Source organism: Chiloscyllium plagiosum, unplaced genomic scaffold (assembly GCF_037043375.1).
Source record: "Chiloscyllium plagiosum isolate Xiang-an unplaced genomic scaffold, Cpla_swu_hap1 HiC_scaffold_3, whole genome shotgun sequence".
Taxonomy (NCBI): domain Eukaryota; kingdom Metazoa; phylum Chordata; class Chondrichthyes; order Orectolobiformes; family Hemiscylliidae; genus Chiloscyllium; species Chiloscyllium plagiosum.
Genome location: NW_028270141.1, coordinates 109,733,830 through 109,756,179, shown reverse-complemented (window position 1 = coordinate 109,756,179; position 22,350 = coordinate 109,733,830). Strand labels below are relative to the sequence as shown.

Genomic DNA, 22,350 nt, shown 5'->3' with positions numbered 1-22,350 from the left:
CACCACCAGAGCTTCATCCGGAGGCTCACTGAAGTTGGTGGCTAGTATGGTGACAAAATGTCTGAAAACGAACCTTCTAGCTCAGCGAGCAAATCTACATCCAGAACCTCAACCTGAGCTACAAATCTTCTCAAAACTCACTAATATAATTCACTGAATATGTCCATTCATTTAAGGAATGCATTGAATGAGAATAAGTGCCATTTTTTCTAAATTTCTGTTGTAGTGTATTATGTGTAATATAAAGTTGATAGAAAATCACATTAATATCTTCATCTAAATTCTCAATGTTCATTCCCAGAAATGCACAGCTCCATGACAGGTGCATGAATTTGCAAAATTTAACAGTATATATTACTGATTCCATTATTTAGACAGTGCTGCAAATTGTCCACAGCAGATGCAACATTATAACTTCAATACATATTGAAAAATAATATGAAACACACTAGAGTATCAGCCCAGATTTTATGCTTAAATATTGTTTCAGATTTTAACTTACAAGCTTCTGGTTGGAGGCCAGAATGCCATCACTCAGTTATAGCTTACACCCTTGTTTTTTTTCTGAAGGATGACATTTAGTGAATTATAATTGATAGTAAACACTGCCAGAAAATTTGTTCATTTTACCAAAGGTAAAAATTGAGAGAATATTTTGAACAAGTGTAATTCTATTCTTCTCTCTATAATACTGATCACAGCCCACAAAATTCAAAGGTTCTTCCCACAACAGCTTTTCCCCTTTAGTAAAGGTGGATGAATTACTTAGATATGGGCATTTCCTGCCTACTGCCAAGGTCACTTTTAGGTACATTTTAATCTCACAAATCTGTTAATCATTGCCCTGAGTGGGAAAACAAAGCTGAGTCAATGCAAAAGAATTCAACCTTTAACAACGTTTTTCTTTCAACTGTCTAAAAGCAGCTTAAGGACAACCCAGAGCAACTTCCTGTTACTAAAATGAGGTAATGTTTGAGAAACAGGGGTGAGCTTTTGACCGGTTATTCCATGCTCTAGTTTATAAACATTGTTGCCCATGTGGATATGCTACTGCAAATGCATGAAAAGTTTTTTATTACAATATTGTCCTTCCTCTGAAAGAAGTATATCACCAGCTCATTAACTTTGTAACATCACATGTTGATTAGCACTGGACTTTTATTCCTGCTCTCAAGTAAAATACTGCATCAACTCACCTGTAAAACCTATTCTCTACCCTCTCTTTGATTGTGTTGAGGTCTGTAGGATAAGCCACGACTGTACAATATAAAGGATAAGCCTGGAGATCCACAGGTGCCACAAATGGAGCAGCAATATCTGAAATGAGATTGTAAATGTTCAAGGAATTTATAACTTGAAAAATTATGATACCTGTGGAGAGGAGACAAGGAAGATTTACTCCAATTAGATCAGGAATGTGCAGCTCTAACCTTGCTAACCAGTCTCCCATGGGGAGCCTTGTCGAACGCCTTACTGAAGTCCATATAGATTACACCTACCGATCTGCCCTCATCAATCCTCTTTGTTACTTCTTCAAAAAACTCAATCAAGTTTTGTGAGATATGATATCCCATGCATAAAGCCATGTTGACTATCACAAATCAGTTCTTGCCTTTCCAAATAAATGTACATCCTGTCCCTCAGGATTCCCTCCAACAACTTGCCCACCACTGACGTCAGGCTCACTGGTCCATAATTCCCTGGCTTGACGTTACCACCTTTCTTAAACAGTGGCACCACGTTAGCCAACCTCCTGTGTTCCAGTACCTCATCTGTAACTATCAATATTCCAAATATCTCAGTAAGAGGCCCAGCAAAGGAAACAAAAGAGATATCAGAAATGTCAAAAATGATGTTAACATAAAGGAATGTGGCAAGAACTTTTAGGAGTTATCCATTATCTATGGTAAATTGTAGAAATTAATCATTTTAGTCACCTTGTTTGTTAGTTGAAAAATAATTTTCAGAAAGAAACAAAATTCTGAATGCTTCAGGTGTTGTTCTTCAGAGTTGAGCCAGGAATCACAACATATATTTGATTTCTGACAGTGAATTAGAGATCTCAATCACCTCAAGTCAATGTCAAATGTTTATTAATTAGTTACGGAGGCACTATTAGAAGACTGGTAAAGAAAAAGGCATTGAATCTCTTGAGTGGGATCTTGCTAGTACCACTCAGACACCTGGTACATGGAGAGTGGGATTAGGAGGTTAATGTGAATTTAATTCAAAAGGACATCTAACAGTTTAGTCAAAGCTTCTTGTCCAACTGCACGTTTGACTTTAATTTAGTTACTTCAGTTTTTTTTGGATAAGGACATACCAAGAGTTATGAGCTGACAGATCCCATTATAAATTCTATCACATTCTTCATCTCTCTTTCTGCAGCCCCATTCTCCTTCCTGAGATTTGTACAGCTGTATCTTATGCTCAGCAGCAGTCAAGGGAACACTTGATCCAGGTTCAGTGGGGAAAACAGCTGAAACACAATAAGCACAGTTAATCCAAAGGAAATAATATGATGACATTGTCTTATTAACGGAACGTTAACGCTAGCCAAACCCAATTCAGATAAAGTTTAAATTTCTCTTTCTTTTAAAAAACGTTGGCTATGAGTAGCTGGACAAACAAGAGTGAATGACAAAAATGAAACTTCTTCATAATTTTTGAATGTTTAATAAGGTCACCCCTCAATCTTCCACTTTCTAAATGAAAGAGCCCTAGCCTGCTCAGACTTTCATGATAGCTGTATTTCTTGTGTTATCCTTGTAATTTTTTTTTGCCAATGCTCCTTTTTTTGATAATATGGACAGCAGAACTGTGCACAAAATCCTCAATACAGTATAAGGAAGGTATCATCAACCATTTTTACCAGAATCTGTTTATATTTCAGTTCTGTTCCTCTAGAAAAAATCCTTTTGTTTGCATCTTTTACAGCTTTGTCAAACTATGGATTAGCACAGTAGGAAGGCAAAACAGTAAAGAGGCACAATGGGACTAAATGATTACAGCACCACAGGAGGTGGAGAATGGCAGAAGGAGCCAGGCAACCAGATTTTGCCCACGACACCAATCCAAATTACAGACAGTAGTTATCAATGCCTTTTCCAAATAATAAGCACAAAGAAAATGCAGACAGCAACGAGGAAAAGATCAGGGATGAAAAACATAATAAATTTAATGAGAAAGGCAATAAGGAAAAAGGAAGAAGTAACAGGAGACAGGCAAAGAAACTGCAGCATGAAAATCTTGGATGACTGAGAAAGGCCATATATTCCAACTTGTCATGTGCACTGCTACTAAAGATCTACTGGTTGTACATTTATAGATTGCATTGCAAAATAAATGTTATGACTTAAGGCTTCATTCTTGGGTTAGGATATATCAGTGAAGCTTTACACAGAATAATTATTTGACCTCATGTTATATTTAACAATTTTGCAAAAGAATTGAACAAAAACTACCAAGGGTCAAGTAACGCTCGTGTTGTACAAATGCCAGGCTGTGACCATCATCAGTAAGAAATAACTTATCCACTGCCCTTGACATTCAATGGTGTTGCCATCACTGAATCCCCCACAATCAATATCCTTGGGGTTGACCCTTGACCACAAAATCATCTGGATCGCCACATAAACACAGTGGCTACAAGAACAGGTCAAGAGGCTTGGAATACTGTGGTGAGTAACTCACCTCCTGACTCCACAAAGTCTGTCCATCATCTACAAGGCACAAGTCAGAAGTGTGATGCAATATTTCCTATTTTTCTGGATGGATACAGCTCCAACAACACTCAAGAAGCGTGCCACCATCCAGGACAAAGCAGCCTGCTTGCTTGACCCCACATCCATTCCCCCACCACTGATGCTCTGTGGCAGCATTGTGTACAATCTACAAATGCACTGCAGAAATAAAGGAGCCTGCAAGTTCCCTTCCAAGCCACTCACCATCCTTACTTGGAAAATATAGAGCCGTTCCTTTATTGTCACTGGGTCAAAATCCTGGAATTCCCTCCCTAAGGGCTACTGTGAGTCAAGCTACACCAGGTGAACTGTAACAGTTCAAGTAGGCAGCTCACCACCACCTTTTCAAGGGCAACTAGGGACGAACAATAAATGCTGGCCAGTCAATGACACCCATATGCTATGAATGAATACTGACTATAAAAACCCAAAATACAGAACAACTATGACATATACAAAACACTGTACAAGGTAGGGAAGATAGTCAGTGGTTCCACCTAAACTTCATTTCGTATAAAATACCTGGCTATTACTATATATTTTGGAATCCTGAAAACAGAATGGCTGCTCAGGCACAAAACAGCAACACACGAAAGAGAATAAAAACACAGAAACACAGATGATCACACACAATTCCATCATGAATGATTATGCTAGTAGCATCTCACCACTGATTTAATTTATCAGTGATCTCCGTTATGGACATAGCTAAGATTTGACAAACTATAAGCTGTAGTTAAAGCAAAAATATTTTTCGGTGAATGCACCATTTTGTCTGTACATACCATCATGTGGAATCACTTCCATATCCCAAGGGCTCATCTTTTCAGTATCTCCGTTGTCCCAGCTAGAAGTAGAAAGGCAAAACATAAACCTATAAAGACTGTATGAATAGTTGCAAATCAAACCCGAAATAGGTGGCTCTTAAATTGTATACTTCATTGTAATCTCTAGGAATGTAGTAGCGTAGGAAAAAAGAGTAGCCAGTTAGCTCCTTGAGCTTGTTCTGCCTTTCAATGACATGTTTGATATGTGACTTAACTCTGTATAATCATCAATGCCCTCCCCAGCAACTGGGTATTTTAGAAATTATTTTTGTATAAGGAATATGGACCTGTGCCTTGGAGTAGTGCTTGTCATATTTAATATACAATAGAAAATAGATACATTAGGTACCTTCCATTCTAACACGCTAGACACATTAAATCAGCAACCAAGTAAACATTCAAACGACATTCTGACAACTAATGGATCACTTAATGTTCAAACCTCATAAATACACATGATAAAGTTTTATTGTCAAATTTACTTTGGTCTTGCACAGCCAAAATAAAGACTCTTCCGGTGGGGGGTGGAGCTGATATACGATCTGCTCAGTTAACCGGGTTGCTGAGGAGCAGAAGTGAAACAGTCATGGTGGTGATTTACAGCAAAAGCCAACAGCAATCATATACATTAAAACAATTCAGCTTAACTATGATAGTAATCTCCCTCGACATGCATCTTCTGTCCTGTCTAAAATTTACGTCAAGATCAATTTGCACATACTCAGATGATATTATGAAATACATTTGAAAATAATTCAGAGGTTACTCCACACACCTACAAACAAGTCATGTGGATAAAATTCTTCCTTTGTTACACAGTTGACCAATGTTGAATGGTCTTAAAGATGATAGCAAAGGTACTCTCCCAATAACCTATCCTGGCCAAACACTGCATTTGCAGATTGATCATAGAAAAATCTGAAGACAACAGTGCCTTCAGTGTCAAACACTTCACCTACAATCAAAGAAGATTTGTCACAAATTCATCCATCGATACACAATAAACACAAAAAAGGCAACTTCATGATTGGAATGAACAGAGTTTAACTGCTGTACTGCCCTGTTGTATTCACTGCCAACATATTATGTGAGTAGATATTCAGAACATGTTATAACAATTTCTGTTCCACTGACTATTTTTATCCAATTCATTTTCACTTCCTTAGTCAATCCTTTGAATACGGTAATAACATTTCAATTTCATAATTAAAGGGTGCTAACATTCATACAAAAATATACTAGGCAATGGCATTAATATTTTTTCAATACTGTCCTATTATTAGTTACATAAAACCTAACATACTGTTGCAAGTTATGTATAACTGTTTTTATAATCATCACCTTAATAAAAGCAGCCAGGCATTTTGCATATATGGTTGAAATGTGACTTAACTCTGTACACTCACCTTTGCTATCAATATGTTTGCTTAACAGAAGTTAACATAGCTTTTTAAAAACTTTCCCTATTTGAGAAGTGAATTCCAAACTCCCACCACCTTTTGTACATACAAATGTTTCCTAATTTCACTCCCAAGAGGTGTGGTGGTAACTTTCGGATTGCTCCCCCTTGTTCAGGATTCCCCAGAAAGTGGAAATTAAGGTTCTCAAACTCCTGAAATCCTTTTAATTTCTTGAAAACTTCAATCAAGTTTTTAGAAACTCCAGGGAGACAGTATTGAGAGAGAACTCTTCATAACTTTAACCTTTGAAATGCAGAGGCAGGATGGAGGGTTTTGGTCTGTGACAAAGTCAAATGGGGGTCGCATCCAGACATGCGTAGAGAGCTGTCACTCAGTGATTTTCTCAAAACATGTTCTCTAACATGTACACACTAAGGCCTGTTGTTTAGGCAAACCTTTTACTGTTTGTCCTCATGCAGGGTTAGTTACATTACACCTCCAGCATAGTAATATAATTGCACCCCCTATATCTGACTTCAAGTACTGCACTCTATTTTTATTATTCACTCGTGGGACGTGGGCACTGATGGCTGGGCCAGTATTATTATTACCACCCCTAGTTGCCCTTGAGAAAGTGTTTGTGAGCTGCCTTCTTAAACCACTGCAGATCATGTGCTGTAGGTATATCCATAAAGTTGGTCGGGAGGGAATTCCAAGATTTTGACCAACGAACAGCAAAGGAATGTTGATGTACTTCCAAAGCAGATTAGATTAGATTAGATTTCCTACAGTATGGAAACAGGCCCTTAGGCCCAACAAGTCCATACCGACCCTCCGAAGAGTAACCCACCCAGACCCATTCCCCTACCTATATTTACCACTGACTAATGCACCTAACACTACGGGCCATTTAGCATGGCCAATTCACCTGACCAGCACATCTTTGGATTGTGGGAGGAAACTGAAGCACCTAGAGGAAACCCATAGATGTGGGGAGAATGTGTAATATCCACACAGACAGTTACCCGAGGCTGGAATTGAATCTGGGTTCCTGGCACTGAGGCAGCAGCGCTAACCACTGAGCCACTGTGCTGCTTGATCAGGATGGTGCGTGGCAATGTATATTACATTTGTTTTTAAAGTTTCTACTTTATCTTCGTCTTGAGAAACCTTCCAGCCTTCATATCATTTAGGAGTCCTGACTGGCCTTCCATATCTTGAAGTTCCGACTTGTCCTTTACAGGTTTCTCTTGGTCTTGTTTCACTCTCTCTTTCAGGTGACGACACTGGTGACCTTTTCCCCACTACAACATGCTCCTGTTCTCACTCCTTGGGTATTGTCAAATCCTCATTGACAGTGAAAATGACTTTAGAAAGGATATTTAGCTAGTTTTCAGAAGATGTTTCCAGTTTCTTCTGAAAAGTTTAACATCTGGTGTTTGTATTATGTATGGTCTTGGCATGTCATGTGTTTCTAGCATGACTGCAAGTTGGCATTTTTTGTCTTGTCTGATTAGGACCCTGCCTCTTTCTGCCAATGACAGATAAATTTCTGGTCTGTTTTTGGCAAAATACTACTTGCACTTGATTTGTCTCCTCTTGAACACTTCCTGGATAATTCACTACAGTGCAGGCTTTAACTACTTTTCAGAACCTGGCAGTTTTGGTTTCAGTCTCTGACCCGTGAGTAACTGAGCAGGTGACAATCCAACCATGTCCAAAGGTGTGTTTTGGAACTCAAACAGAGCCACCTATGGGAACACCCTGGCCTTCCTGTACTTTTTTCAGCAGATCCTCTATAGTCTGAGTGGCTGTCTTAAACTTGACCATTTGACTGTGGAAACCCAGGACTTGATGGTGAATGCTTTAATTTCCCAGCTGCTTGCAAAGTTTCAGAACTCCTGAGCTGGCAAATTGTGCTATCTTGTCCCTTTATCAAGAATCCCACTCCTTACAAAGATGCAATTTCATTGCTATAATGACTTGTTTGCTTGTAGTTTCTCTCAATTTGGAGATTTCGGGATATTATGAAAAATAATTCAGGAACAAAAGATACTCTCCACTGTTATAATGGAACAGATAAACTTCAACCTTTGGCAAAACTCATTCAGGCACTTGATGTCAAATGAGAGGATCTGGTGCTTTGTTGTTCTTGGAAAAGCTGCATACTGAACACCTTGCTACAAAGTCTCCAATCTGTTTAGCCATGCCTGGCCAGAACAAAATATCCCTTGCTTGTTTTTGCACTTGATTCTTAGGTGAGTCTCATGAAATCCTATCATGCATTTCCTTTCTCATTTTCAGTGAAATGACTAGTTTTGAGTTCTTGCAAAACTAACCCCTCTGAATAGATCAGATCCTATCTAAGTGTCTATTAGTGCTGGGTCATCTTTGAAATTTTCTTTCTAGTTTCTGGCCATTCCTTAAGCAACTCTTCCTTTACTATTTGCAACTCTTGTTCTATTGAATTTTTCCAATTTCTCTTCCGAGACAGGAAGTTGACATGTGATCATATTATTTTCCAGCATGTTCTCTAGCAGGCTTTTATTGTTTTCTCACAAATGGGCTCCACTCAGTATATCAGCCACATGCATTTCTTTGCATGGTTTCTATTTACATTCTACATACGTGACACAGAAGAGATTCTTGCTGCCCAGTTTAAGTTATGGGCAGATTTCCAAAGCCAGATAACCAACAGGAGGCCCTCCAACTGTTGCCAGCCATTTCAGATCACAGAGAGAGGCCACATCTGTTCGGAGATGCCTCCTCAGCACTTTTAAAACGTCTCAATTTTAAACACCCAGACCACCATCATCAATGGGAAAACTCCTCCAGAGGGCAGTTTGTGCCAACAGAGCTGTAACCAGCTAGAAAGGCCTGGAATGTTGTTGCTTAGCTCCACTGCTGTGACACCTTTCCTGGTGCTGTGGTCAGTAGGAGGTACAGTTGATTTGTTAATATCTTAATTATCTCCCATTACTCATGTTTGGAGATAGCCCTCTGTCCTATTACTGCTTCTGGAAAAAAAGCTCTACTAAGGGGGTTATTGGCAAACCAGTAGCACTGATCATCAGTGCAACTGCACCTTTGCATTTTTCCATTTCTGTCCCAGTTATCATTCTGGTAAATGCAGATGGTGGAAATCTTCAGTTATTTAGCTCTCACCTGAAATGAATAGTTGGTACAGCTTCAAAGCAGATAACTAAGTTTTTCACATTCGAATGATATTACTTGTGGAAAATTTTACAATTTCTCTTTGTGCAGTTTGCAAACTGCAAACTTATGCAGTTTGTTACCAACCCGTATATCAGTAGTAATCAATTCTTGGAATGTAATGTGGCTAAACTGGTGAAGGAAAAAGCTTTGGAATTATTCAGGATGTGGTTAGATCTGGTACAGAGGTTAAGTTCCAAGGGAAGGAAGAGAAGTAGATGTCAAATAACCCTCTCACATTTACGTAACATTGTGACTACACTATTTAAGTCAGTTAAGTTATTCTTAACTATACATCCAGTCAGAGATTACCTTACCAGACATTGTAGCACTGGAATAGACTATCAGGATATTCTGGTTGTAGGGGCTCCTGGCTCTCAATAGTCCCAAACCACCATGCATCATCAATCACTGACCGAAATCGATCTCCTAAAGTGTAATAAGTCAAAAGGACACTGATATTCATAGTGGAATTAAAGTCACTCCATGTCAACCAAACTAAAATAAATACAATGCAATTTTAAACTGAACTACAGTTTAATAAACTAATGCGCCAAGTAAAGAATATTCCTGTAATTCCCCATAAGAAATTTTATTCCTCTTACAATAGAATAATTTTACAAGATTTGACTGCTCTTATTAATTCTATAATGTCCTACATAAACTTGTATAATTTTATGTCAAACTGTAGGAGTCCCTGAGCATGCATTTTATTAAAAGTACAAGGATGGGCATTTCCCTTCATTGGAGGTGATAAGGAAGGAAAATAATTGAATGAGTTGGCCCCAAGAGGTACTCAGTCCCTTCTTGCCATCTCAGCAATTAAGCACTGGGTGATAAGTCTATGGTTAACTTTCTCATATCATCTCCAATATAAGCCCTTAAGTGATTAACCAATAGGTACTTTAGGGCCACAGTTTACAACTGGCCCAATTATTAAAACTCCAGGCTTTGTTTTATAAAACTGATATAAAGTACATACATTTTAATTATAAACCTTATTTCTTCAAATTACAAAAGTCAATCACAATTTTACAAGATCGCTACAAGCATTGTCTATTAACCAGAGTTAACATCTAATCTTATTAGGATAGTCATTGCAGGATAATGAGCATTGGAATTTGTAACTAATGCCAATTTGAACCATCAAAAACAAATAACATTCATTTGATTTGTCTTTACATACGCACCAATCTTCCACCGTCGAGATTTTGTCTCATCAAACTGCTGTCGTAGCACTAGAAAATCAATAACATCTGGCATATCATGGTACCTAAAGTAGAATAAAAACAAATACTTAAAATACCAATTTACATTCTTTGATACACCGTACAGTGAACACTAAGTCTCTTTCTAAGATGGCATGACAACTCAGTGCGAAAACAAAGAAGGATTAGCTGAATAATATTGTAGAACTTAAAACATATTGATCAATAGCCATATATAATGAGCTATTTGGAAATTATAGAGTTCAGAAGCAGAAATAATCTAATCTTGTCTATTCGTAACGGAGTAATGACTGACGACATCTTGGATACAGTGAACTATGTGCAGCACTGAGGCATGCTGAGATACATCTTAAATTTTACAATCATGTTCAAGCTATGACAATGGATTGAAAGCTCCTTTCAATTCTCTCAATTCTATTCTCATTAACCTCAAAGTCAATTCTACTCCAACTGTAAAAAATTTAAAAAAAAATTGAAACTTGTTCCAAACTAATTACTAAAAGTAGAGACTACCTTTTAAACTTACATCTTGCCACTTGTTTCTCACCATCAAGACGGGACATGGCATTTTTTGAAAAATTGGTCCAGTTGATATTAAGTATACTCATCCTGTCTGAGTTTAGTCATGATTAGCTGGCCAGAATGGGATAAGTAGTCTGGACTGCCTTCTTGATGTACTTCTGTTCATTGCGATTTAACTCTTGTAATATTTGGCAAAGCCACAGTACTCTTTGAATGCAAGCAAGGGCCTGATTAATATAAATGTCATACACCTAAGATACAAATTTCGACCCTGGCATGATGTTAATTGCTGATTACAGCAGTCATGCATAATTACATCAAGCCAATGTACACCAACAGTGAGCAGGGAACCGGCTCAGAAAGAGTCCAGAAATCTCAGTTAAATAGTTGTTCTCTTTTGTTTCGTTTCAGACTAGGTATGGTCTTGCTGACACAAGGATATATCTTTGCTCTCTCTCACCTGGAATTGCCCTCCAGCTCACCTAATAACGTTCACCATGCAACCACAATCACCCTTCCTTCCTCAGTATTTATCTGCTGGTAAGGACCATCGCTATGGGTCCCCATCAGTGATCTCCTGATACAGAAATCACACATTCTTCCTGCAGACAGATGGCAATTCAATTTATCATGATTTAATTCCTACTTTCTGTGAAAGACCACTCTTACTTCATAGAGAATGAACCTCCTGTCAGTTTGCCTGTGTCTGTATCGATAAAAGCCAGTTTGAGGCAGCACAGAGATGGGGGTCCCACTTCATACTTGATCCCAACTATTTTCACCAGCTCTTGTTCCTGCCAGAAGTACAAAATATATTTAATATTGAACTTTCAAACTTTTAGCAAAATCTTTCCTCCAAGTGTTACAGAAAAGTTAAGGTATTTAAGAGGCCTTTATACAAAATAATTTCAAGAGCAACCCAGTATGATAAAGACTCTAAATATGTTACTGTTTGGAAACTTAGGTTTTAAAGTTGAGCAAAATTGATTTTAGTTCTCACTTTTATGATGATCTGATCTTTTCTTTTACAGGTCAGAAAGTCATTTTGAATAGTGAGCTAAAGATTGCATTTCCAGGAAATCATGTAATTATTAGATAAATGACAAGCATGTTATTTCCCAATCCTGAGATAATTGCTAAGGTTGGGTTTACCATACGTTTTACAACTTTGAGAGGGGTAGGAGGAGGGGTTCAAAAACAAATTAATTCAAACAGTAACTGGTTCCATCAGAAAAAAGATCCTGTTATTAGTAATCCAAGAACTGAGAGTCAAAGTATTTTCAGCAGAGAAAGAAGGTCTTTGGCCCATTGAGTCTGGGAAGGTCATCAAACATATCGATTCAAATAGAGTTTTCCACTACTTGGCCAGCAGTCTTGCATGCAATGGCATTTCATGTGGTCATCCAAATATTTTATATGCCATTTAGGCAGTGAGTCAGTACTAAGTAATAAAAAAATTGAGTTGCTTATAAGAAAATCAGAAACCAAAGGCTGTCAAAGAATTGGAGTGGAAACTAAGTGCATGCCTTCTAGAGTCTTGTAGGATAAGGAACACATGTTAAGCAGTAAGTGAGATCCCCAGTAAACACCTTTTTTTTTTTAAAAAGAGTGTCAGGAAGAGTCATTAATTGAAGAGATCTGCACTCAGTCAATGAACAAGAAGGCTGCTAAGAAGGAAGCTGATTACAGTGCTGGCAACTGAACAAGGACCCTTCAACTAAGATTTGAGTACCTCTAAGGTAGTTGTTGGGGGAAAAGGATTAGACCATCAGCTGTAGGAGCAGAAGCAGAAATAGACCATTTGGTCCATTGAGTTTACTCTACCATTCAACGAGTTCATTGCTGATCTGATAATTCTCAGCGTCACTTTCCTCCCATTAACTCATGTGCCTCAATTGCCTGGTTAAAAATGTGTCCATCTCATTGAATAAATGTTATGGCCCGATCTTGACAAGCTGCTGTGGTAAGGAATTCCACAGATTCCTTACTTTCTGAGAGGAGAATTTCTCCTTGTTCATCTTAAGTGGGTTGAATCTTTCTTTCTGATTTTTGGAGTAAGACCTTTTCAGATAGTTCTTGTGCAGTGTAATATGAATTTTTTTGTTCAGTAAACTTTCATGTTCTTTTGTTAAAAGTACATTGGCAGCCTTCTTTTGAGAATGTGATTGACTTCCATGGCAAACATGGAGAGAAAACAATAAGTTTATGGTCTAACAAGCCAGGGACTTTAAGTTCTTAAGAAGATTTGTAGCTCAGTTTGTGAATGAAGTTGTTGACTTGCTCGTTAAGTTGGTAAGTTTGTTTGCAAACGTTCCATCATCACTCTAGCTAACACCATCACTGCTCCTCCAGTGAAGCGTTGGTGTTCTGTCCCGCTTACTATTATGCATCCTGGCTTGTTGAGGTGAGGTCACCATTTCCAGTTCTGTTTCTTAGTGATTGGCATATGGAGTCTATCTCTACATGTTTAACATCACACAACATCAGCTTATAGTCCAACAGGTTTATATGGAAGCACTAGCTTTTGGAGCGCTGCTCCTTCATTCAACACCGGCACCTCCTCATCATGTCTATATGTTTGTTAATGGAGTTCCGGGTTGAGTGGCAGGCCTCCAAGAATTCCCATGCATGTCTCTGTTTGGCTTGTCCTAGGATGGACACATTGTCTTAGTGTAGTTGGGACAACTACTGTCAAGTATAAAGGATCCCACATCCACAACTAACAGAACCAACATTATATACAAAATATCATGTAAATAGTGCCACAAACATTATGTAAGGCAAAGCAGAAGAAAACTAGCCATGAGGGTACACGAACCCCAAGTAGCCACCAAGAGACATGATCAACTATCACTTCTGACCATTCATACGGACAAAGAAGGACTCCAATTTGACTGGAACAACGTATGCATCCAAGTCAAGCCAAACAGAGACATGCATGGGAATTCCTGGTTGCCTTGCACTCAACCAGGAACTCCATTAACAAACATGTAGAGTTAGATTCCATCTACCTACCACTAAGAAACAAAACTGGAAATGGTGGTCCCATCTCAACCAGGACACATAAATAGCAACACCAACAGAACACCAACGCTTCACTGAAAGCACACTGATGATTAGGGTGTAGGTTTGCTCGCTGAGCTGTAGGTTTGATATCCAGACGTTTCATTACCTGGCTAGGTAACATCATCAGTGGTAACCTCCAAGTGAAGTGAAGCTGTTGTCTCCTGCTTTCTATTTATATGTTTGTCCTGGTTGGGGTTCCTGGAGTTTATGGTGATGTCACAAACCTTGCAAAAACACTGATGATGTTAGCTAACATGGTGACAAAGCGCCTGCAAACAAATTATGGGATGTGACTGGTCCAGTATCACCATCAGCTGGGAACCTCACACCAGTGGCACATTTCTGTGATTTAGTTATTGCATCTTCTAAGAGCTTTCAAGTAAAATGAAAATGCAACTTTCTTTGTGTTGGTTTGCAATCTGGTTAGACAAAGACCATTTCCAGTTTAAGAAGTCTCCAAATCATATCCAATAAGCAATCCAAAGAGGTAAGGTGTTTGTTTGCTCAATATGGCACGCACATTCTCCAACTCTCACCCTCTGCAAAGTACACGTCAGGTTTAAGACCTGTTAGCTGTGAGAGGGGGTAAGTCTGGGGAGCTCAGAAATTGGGCACATTATCTGGAGAAATAAGCATAAGAATAATTTGTTAAGAAATACTCAGAACAGACCGTGCCAGGCCATTCTCTATATTGTTTTCAAACAACATAACTGATGTAGCATTAGCCCATTCCCCAAAAGGGGGAGAGAGACAGAGATGGATAAAAAATTGTAGAGATTTTCGTACAATGAATTTCCTATTCTGCAGAAAATTCAAGATTCTGCTCAATATTAGCTCCCAGTTACTTCTGTGTCACATGAGTCATCGGTTTGACTGTCTCACGAACATTAATATTCAAAAGTGGATTTTCCTGAACGTTATTCCTTGTTCTGTCCAGTACATTATTCATAAGACAAAAAATGTTGGTAGAAAGGAATGAATTGTCGATACAACAAAATAAGTCACTGCAAGTTTATGGGGAGGTCAAGTACCTCCAATCATTGAGTGGTACGTGGGACACAGGAAGAATGAGGCTAAAACTCAAGATACAATAAACCATCAGACATTCTGCCAGACCCAACAGTTAAAGCACAGCCTTGACGGAGCCCTGATGTAATCTACCATTGTGTATGTTCAGCCAAGACAGTGAACTAATACTCCCAATTACCAACAGAAGATACTTCACAAAAGAATCCCGCTCTTCAAGATTCTCAGGAAAACTAGTGTTTTAATCAATGTTACCTGTTGACTAGAACTAAAATTAAAACGCAACTTTCATTAGACAAACTCTGACAATACTTTACCCGTAAATCCATCTTGTGCCATGCCTGCTTTTTAGCATTTATGCGAAAAAGTTTTAACTTCTTAGCCATTTCAACATAGGCTTCGTGACCCTGTCGAAAATAGTAAACCTAGAATTCAAACATAAAAAATATTGTACCAAGCTTGCTATTCACCGAAGAACACAAGTATAAATGAATCACATTATCTTACAAAATAATGATTTAGTGCAAACAGTAATGAAAAATTCCTGGGCCAATGAATAACAAGTCAACCATGGTCAATGAAAATGCCTCAATTTGTCAGGTGAGATATGCAATATTACAAAACCATTATAAGTGAATTTATCTCTATTCTAAAGCCTACATATACAGAAATTAGATATGAGAAAACAATGCTATCTTTAGCACAAATACATAGACAGGATGATTTAAAAAATTTATATTCACCAGAAAAATAATTCTGCTTTCACATATATTATAAATCAAACTAGAGACAATCACGCATGCATAATTCACATAATTATGAGCATGAAATAATTCATTTGAATATTGGAATCAATATAATAGAAAGGTGAGCACAGTTAGGACCTCTCACATTTTTTTAAGGTGGGGGTGAAGTTATGTGTTCCTCAAGATGACAGGTATTAGTACTGAGAAATGCAACAGTTTCTCAGATAAGATGTGCAATAACAGATCAAGCAACACCAAATCAAATCCAGTACCAAAACAAAATCTAACAAAGCAATGTGCATCAACCTCAAAAGAACAACCCAGCAATTCCATTCTCTGAACCAAGTATTCCCTATGGTCAAAACCAAAAATTGCTGGTGAAACTCACCAGGTTTGATAGCATCTGTGGAGAATAGTGTAGACCACAAATGCTCTGAATTTGGTATTAACTAACTAACTAGTAATATCAATCAGAAAGACCATAAGAATAAAATAATATAAGAACTGTGATTGCTAAAAATCTGAAACAAAAGCAGACATTGTTGGAGAAATTCAGCAGATCTGGCAGTGTCTGTGGAGAGAGAAACAGAATAACTCAGATTTCCAGTATCCACAGTTCTTTGGACTGTTTTATCCTCACTGCCTTTCTGAACAATACCGCCTAGACAGTACCAAGTTCAGGACATTTGTGGTCCGCACTATTAACATTTAACTTTTAATCAAGCTCCTTCATTTCTTAAAGAAATACAAGAACTAGGAGCAGTGTAGGCCATTCAGCCTTCTGAATATGCTCTGTTATTCAATATGATCATGGTTGATCCTCTACCTCAATGCCACATTCTTTTCCCTCATACTTCATGATACCTTTGAAGTCCAAAACGTTATCCATCTCTTTACTGAATACATTCAAGTGAGTTGACTTCCACAGCCTTCTGTGGTAGAGAATTCCACAACTTCGCTACCCTCCGAGTGAAGAAATATTTCCTCATTTCTGTCCGTCCATCACCAAAACCAGCCTTCCTTCCACGGACTCCATTTACATTTCTCGCTGCCTCAGGAAGGCAGCCAACATAATCAAAGACTCCTCTTACCCCGCTTATACTCTCTTCCACCCTCTTCCATTGGGCAGAAGATACACAAGTTTGAACACATGTTCCAACAGATGTAAGAACAACTTCTTCCCCACTGTTGGACTCCTCATTTCTTAGAGTTGATCTTTATCTGTACCTTCTCTGTAGCTGTAACACTATATTCTGCATTCTGTTCTATTACCCTGATGGACTTATGTAAGGTATGTTTTGTCTGGTTAGCAAGCAAAACAAAACTTTTCACTGTATTTCAGTACATGTGACAAAATCAAATCAAAAATGGTCTACCCTGTATCCTGAAACTGTCTCCGCTAGTTCTCGGCTCAACACAGGAAAACATCCTCCTTGCAATCTATCTGTCCAGCCCCATTAGAACTTTACATGTTTCAATCAAATTTCTTCTCATTCTGGAAAATACAGACCCAGTCAAACCAATCTCTCCTCACATGACAGTCCTGTCATTCCCGGTATCAGCCTCATGAACCTTTACTGCACCCCTTCTGTGGCAAATACATCCTTTCTTCCATAGGGATGCCAAAAGTGTACACAATACTCCAGGTGTGGTCTCACCAAGGGCCATGTACAACTTCAGTAAGATATCCCTACTTCTGAACTCAGATCCTCCTGCGATAAAGGGCAACATACCATTTGATTGAACTGTTCTTGAAACCATTGAGAAATAGGTTTATCAAGCTGTAAATCATTTTATACAATAGCTAATAAATTCCTCTGCCTATTTTCATTGGGCTATATTCACCATCCTCAAATGTTTTACTTTTATAATACCTGATGTACTCTCTTATTTCATTGAAAAACATTTTTCATATATAGTATTCAGACATCAAAAGCAGACGGCATTTTTCTCATGGCACCATGAAACTACTTTGTCTGTATTGGAAAGTAAGATATAAGCTAGAACGTGTGGCTCAGGTAATCAGTGATTAAGTACCTCCAACTTGTAGCAGGCAATGGATATTCCCAATTGGGCAGGGGAATACTCCAACTTCTACCAAAACCTCAGTAGCCTTGTGCTTATGAGGCCTAAGCACAGAAAAAATTGGAGACTTTTGATAAAAAAGTTATTTCTTGTATCAGTCTATAGAGATGATTACAAATTGCAGAATCATAATTCCTCGAAAACCAGGTACATAAATGGGTTTAAAGCAAACTTAGAAAGGAAAAGTACTTTTGATTTTTAGATTACATTAGATTAGATTACATTACAGTGTGGAAACAAGCCCTTCGGTCCAACAAGTCCACACCGACCCGCCGAAGCGCAACCCACCCATACCCCTACATTTACCCCTTACCCAACACTACGGGCAATTTGGCATGGCCAATTCACCTGACCTGCACATCTTTGGACTGTGGGAGGAAACCGGAGCACCCGGAGGAAACCCACGCAGACACGGGGAGAACATGCAAACTCCACACAGTCAGTCAGATTTCAAAACAAAAATCTTGCAAAAGAATAATTTGTACAGAGACAAGCCTAGAATAGTAATATCCAGTGGTTAATGTAGAATTCATTCTGGAGCACACACCTACTTCACAGTCAATTATAATTTTGACCCCATTCATAACAGCTCAAGTTGTTCAAAATGCCAGTTATGTTAAATACTGTTCATCTGGCTATTGATTCTTAGATCTCTTTCAGGTTCACCTTCAGCTATTTCAGACTCACTCCAAGTTAAGTGGCAACTTTTTTTTTTCATTCTTATTGCAGTTCTTTACATTTCTCTGAATTAAGTTTCATCTGCCATTATAGTGAAAACTTCCATATCTGGTCCAACATCAATTTCTAAATTAATTTCTCCAATTCCACCACTTCTCTTAGTTTGATACATGTCCAAATTTTAGCTTTTTGCATTAATTCTGATTCCAGGTGACTTATATTTGTGTCATATTCTGATGCATTCTTTTCAATCCTTTCCCCATTCTGACATAATTTCTCTGGTACTGTTGCTTCCTATCTTTCAAATGTTTCTTATTTGAGACAGAATTTAACCTGAAATCCTGAAAGCCCAATGAACATCTACAATAAAAATGACGGTTTCACTGGTGAAATCTAATTGGACAAGCACTGCAGTGTATACAAAAAAAGTCTTGAATTTGAATTTTACATGAAACACCAATATTTTTCAGATTTAAAAGTGGCAATAATGGTGTCCCTCTATAAGTAAGTGTACATGTGCACAGTTCTCTCCCAGAATTGACAGTGAAAAGATTTGTAATATCTGAATAATAGTGATGAATTTAATGAAGCAAATTCCTTGGCATGATTTGCTGTACTGCTGGCCAACAGTAGTACACCTATCTTAGGTAAGTAAAGGGAACCTAAATTGTTTATCCCATGTAATCAATATAGTTCAGAATAAACACTGGCATAAGCCATCCTCAGATGGATTTCCATGCTAGAAAGAAAAGGGAAGAAAATGGAAATTTGTTTGCAGGACTACAACAATACAAAATCAAATTACTGAGGACATTAGCAATCAGAATTAGATAAAAGCGGAAATATACTCCAACAAAACTTCAGGTCAGCTCAACCTGAGGTGGCCTGAGCTATTGAGTATTTCCAGAAATTTTTTAATGTCATACTTTCTTTTATACACTCACTCACCATTACCATTGTGAGGCATAGTCCCACTTGATATTTAAATATGGTGTAGATTTCTTAATCTGACAATGCATTTTTTAAAATCAAATCAACATAAACATTTTAGTTTGACATAAAGAAGTTGCACATTTTCTATCAGCCATCACTGGTCTAGAGTAGGTCTATAGCCCACTCCCAATAGGGGCTTGTATGCTGGCAGATTATAGAAGAACAATGGCAAAAGGGGAAAAAACTACAAAACTTTCAGATATTACATCATCAACAGGGCATTTGCGTTTTGATTATGATCAACCACCAAATATTAACTTCTCAGAACAAAGCACAACAAATGAACATTAAAAAATGCAAAGATGAGGAAGATTAATAAAACTGGAAGAATCTTCCATCACCGTGACAGTGAGGTTAACAAAACCAACCAGGACAAATGCATCCCACGTTGAAGAAAAGGTAGGCCATTATCATGACAGTAGAAATAGAAAATTATAATACCTCATCACCCATTTGTGGTACAAAAGGACAACGCCTGGGCATAGTGTCAGTAATCCACACTGGTGGAAGCCACTCTTCCAGTGTCTCCCCTTGCTTCGGTATGACACCAGCTGGTGGTCTCTGGAAAATAACAACATTTTCTATCCATTAAACTTGTTTAGTGAAATCATTTACAAATGATCTCTGTACTGCACCAGTAATCATAAATAACTTTGAACTGACATTCCCTCATGAACTAATTCCTCACCAGTTCTACTTTGTTCTACTGAAGGGACTAAGAAAAGTTTTCCAAGTAAGTCATCACCTTTATTCTTTTCTCCCTTGGTTTCCTCCTTATCTTTGGAGTTGCAGTGCCATCTTTGTCTTCTTTATGTTTTTTCCTTTCTTTCTTTATTTCTTTTTCTTTCCCTTTTTCTTTTTCCCCTTCATCTTCCGAACTGCTAACAGCTTTCTTTGCTTGCTGCCTTGAAGATTTTTTTGGTGGCTGAAGGTTAATTCCAGCATCGGCAGTCCAGTCGGAATAGTCACTTGAATAATCACTAGAAACAGAGAACTAAAATAAATGAAAAGGCCATTGATCTGAAACGCTAACTCTGGTTCTGTCTTCTGACACACTGAATGATGTGCTACATGCTTCGAACATTTTCTGTTTTTCATTTCACACATTACTCAATAGATATCTCCTCCAGACTACTTAATTTATACACAGTCTCCTCCAGAAAAGCAAATACAGCAGCCCAAATGTTCCAACTCACAATAATTTAGATTGGGGTGTTACAAGCAAACCTTTTAGCAAATCATAATCATGTTATCATTCACTTTTCATAGACAGCTAATTTAGAAAGTTTAACAGGTGCACGTGCATTATGTGTGTGGTTACAACTTTTAGCGATAACATTAAGCAACAGTACATCCTCACTTTAAGTTACTTCATTTTAAGTTGTTTTGATTTAACCTTGTGTTTTTAATGGGCCCAGCATTTATATTAAGCCTGCAAATCCATGAAGCTAAATGTTGTTGCTACAATATCCTTGTTGCTACGTCTCAATTGATTCCATTTTGGAGCAACCTGTTCCACTTCCTGACTCTCCCAGTTATTGCTGCCCTTCTGCTGACTCTTTCTGCTTGAGGCTATTCCAACAAGGTATCAACTGGTACATATCAACACATGAAACAATGCTAAAGCTGCAAATCCATGAAGCTAAATGCAGATACTGAGCCGATTAAAAACACAAGGTTAAATCAAAATTACAATGAAGTAACTTAAAGTGAGGACATACTGTATTGGCTGTTTAATGTTATCGCTCACTCTGAAACTCAATAATGTTGTTACTATGTAGGTGGCCTCCTGCCTCTTGCCATTCATCTTCCAAACCTTGCACAATGGTTTGGAAAAGGATGTGGCCAGCAAGAAAGTAGATGGAGGTTTGGGGAATGGGAAGGTCAGGAAGCACAAATCAGTAGAAAGTCAGATGACCAAAGTAAAATACTCCTGGATGACCTGATGTCATATAAGGCACTAAATAATTGCTAGTCCCTACCTTTCCAATAGCATGGATGCCAGTTTTACATGAACATCTTTTATAACTTGAAATACGAATACTCCTAATGTCATTATCCTAACCTTCCAAGAACGACATTAAATGCACATTGCAGACAAAGTGTTTGCATTTAATAAAACAAATATATTTTTTGTTTCCTGGAGTATACAACATCATTCATACCTGAAATTCACACCTAGTGACCGAGCAAAATGTCTTGGGAGCAACATTTATAGCCTTGTTTATTCTTATTAATTGACCTGGTCATAAATTACAATACCCAATTAATCTGGAGGCACTTATTTATTGCTGGTAACATATTGTAATCCACAAAGGGCCATAAGCATCTTTTCCCATTAGGAAAAGCCAATGGTAACATAACGTATAATATAATCTGAGAGGCACCACTTGATGCGAAGAGCAGGTGAGGCAATTAAATAGACAGTACTGAGGTTGAACCTCTGCTGTTGGCATCATTCTCCAGACATCTAGGCAAACCTCCCACTTATTCTCTAGCCAACAATAATGTGGAAAAATACAAAGTAATATCAAGGGGAAGAGAACCAATACAAAAAACAATGAAATGGACTAACTGAAAAGCATAAGGAGAGATGTTTTTACATTCTCAGTGATGACTGAGTATTAACTGTGCCGTACTGCCTGGCAACTGAGGTTGGGTATCTGTTAAGTTTTGTTTCAGGATGGCTCCTTAGCACAAGTCCTGTTTTTTAAACAGTAACAAGTCAGGTACTGCCACGGCTTGAAACCGATCTGCATGTTTCACAGCAAACGAGCCACTCTTCTTCCCAGCTTTCTGCTAAGTTTGCCTACTTTACATAT

At 38.0% G+C, this 22,350-nt stretch overlaps 1 protein-coding gene across 2 annotated transcripts in view; it reads right to left on the bottom strand.

Moving 5' to 3' along the window:
- Window positions 1–22,350, bottom strand: part of phip (PHIP subunit of CUL4-Ring ligase complex) — a 200,247-nt gene that overhangs the window by 27,342 nt on the left and 150,555 nt on the right. For both annotated transcript variants that reach the window (XM_087982461.1, XM_087982466.1), the window contains exons 23-31: window positions 20,274–20,508; window positions 19,970–20,089; window positions 15,344–15,451; window positions 11,604–11,728; window positions 10,374–10,456; window positions 9,501–9,612; window positions 4,529–4,590; window positions 2,324–2,479; window positions 1,197–1,317 (exon numbers count right to left, since the gene is read on the bottom strand). In XM_087982461.1, coding sequence (XP_087838587.1) covers window positions 1,197–1,317; window positions 2,324–2,479; window positions 4,529–4,590; window positions 9,501–9,612; window positions 10,374–10,456; window positions 11,604–11,728; window positions 15,344–15,451; window positions 19,970–20,089; window positions 20,274–20,508 — 1,122 coding nt within the window. The remainder of the gene's footprint in view (window positions 1–1,196; window positions 1,318–2,323; window positions 2,480–4,528; window positions 4,591–9,500; window positions 9,613–10,373; window positions 10,457–11,603; window positions 11,729–15,343; window positions 15,452–19,969; window positions 20,090–20,273; window positions 20,509–22,350) is intronic.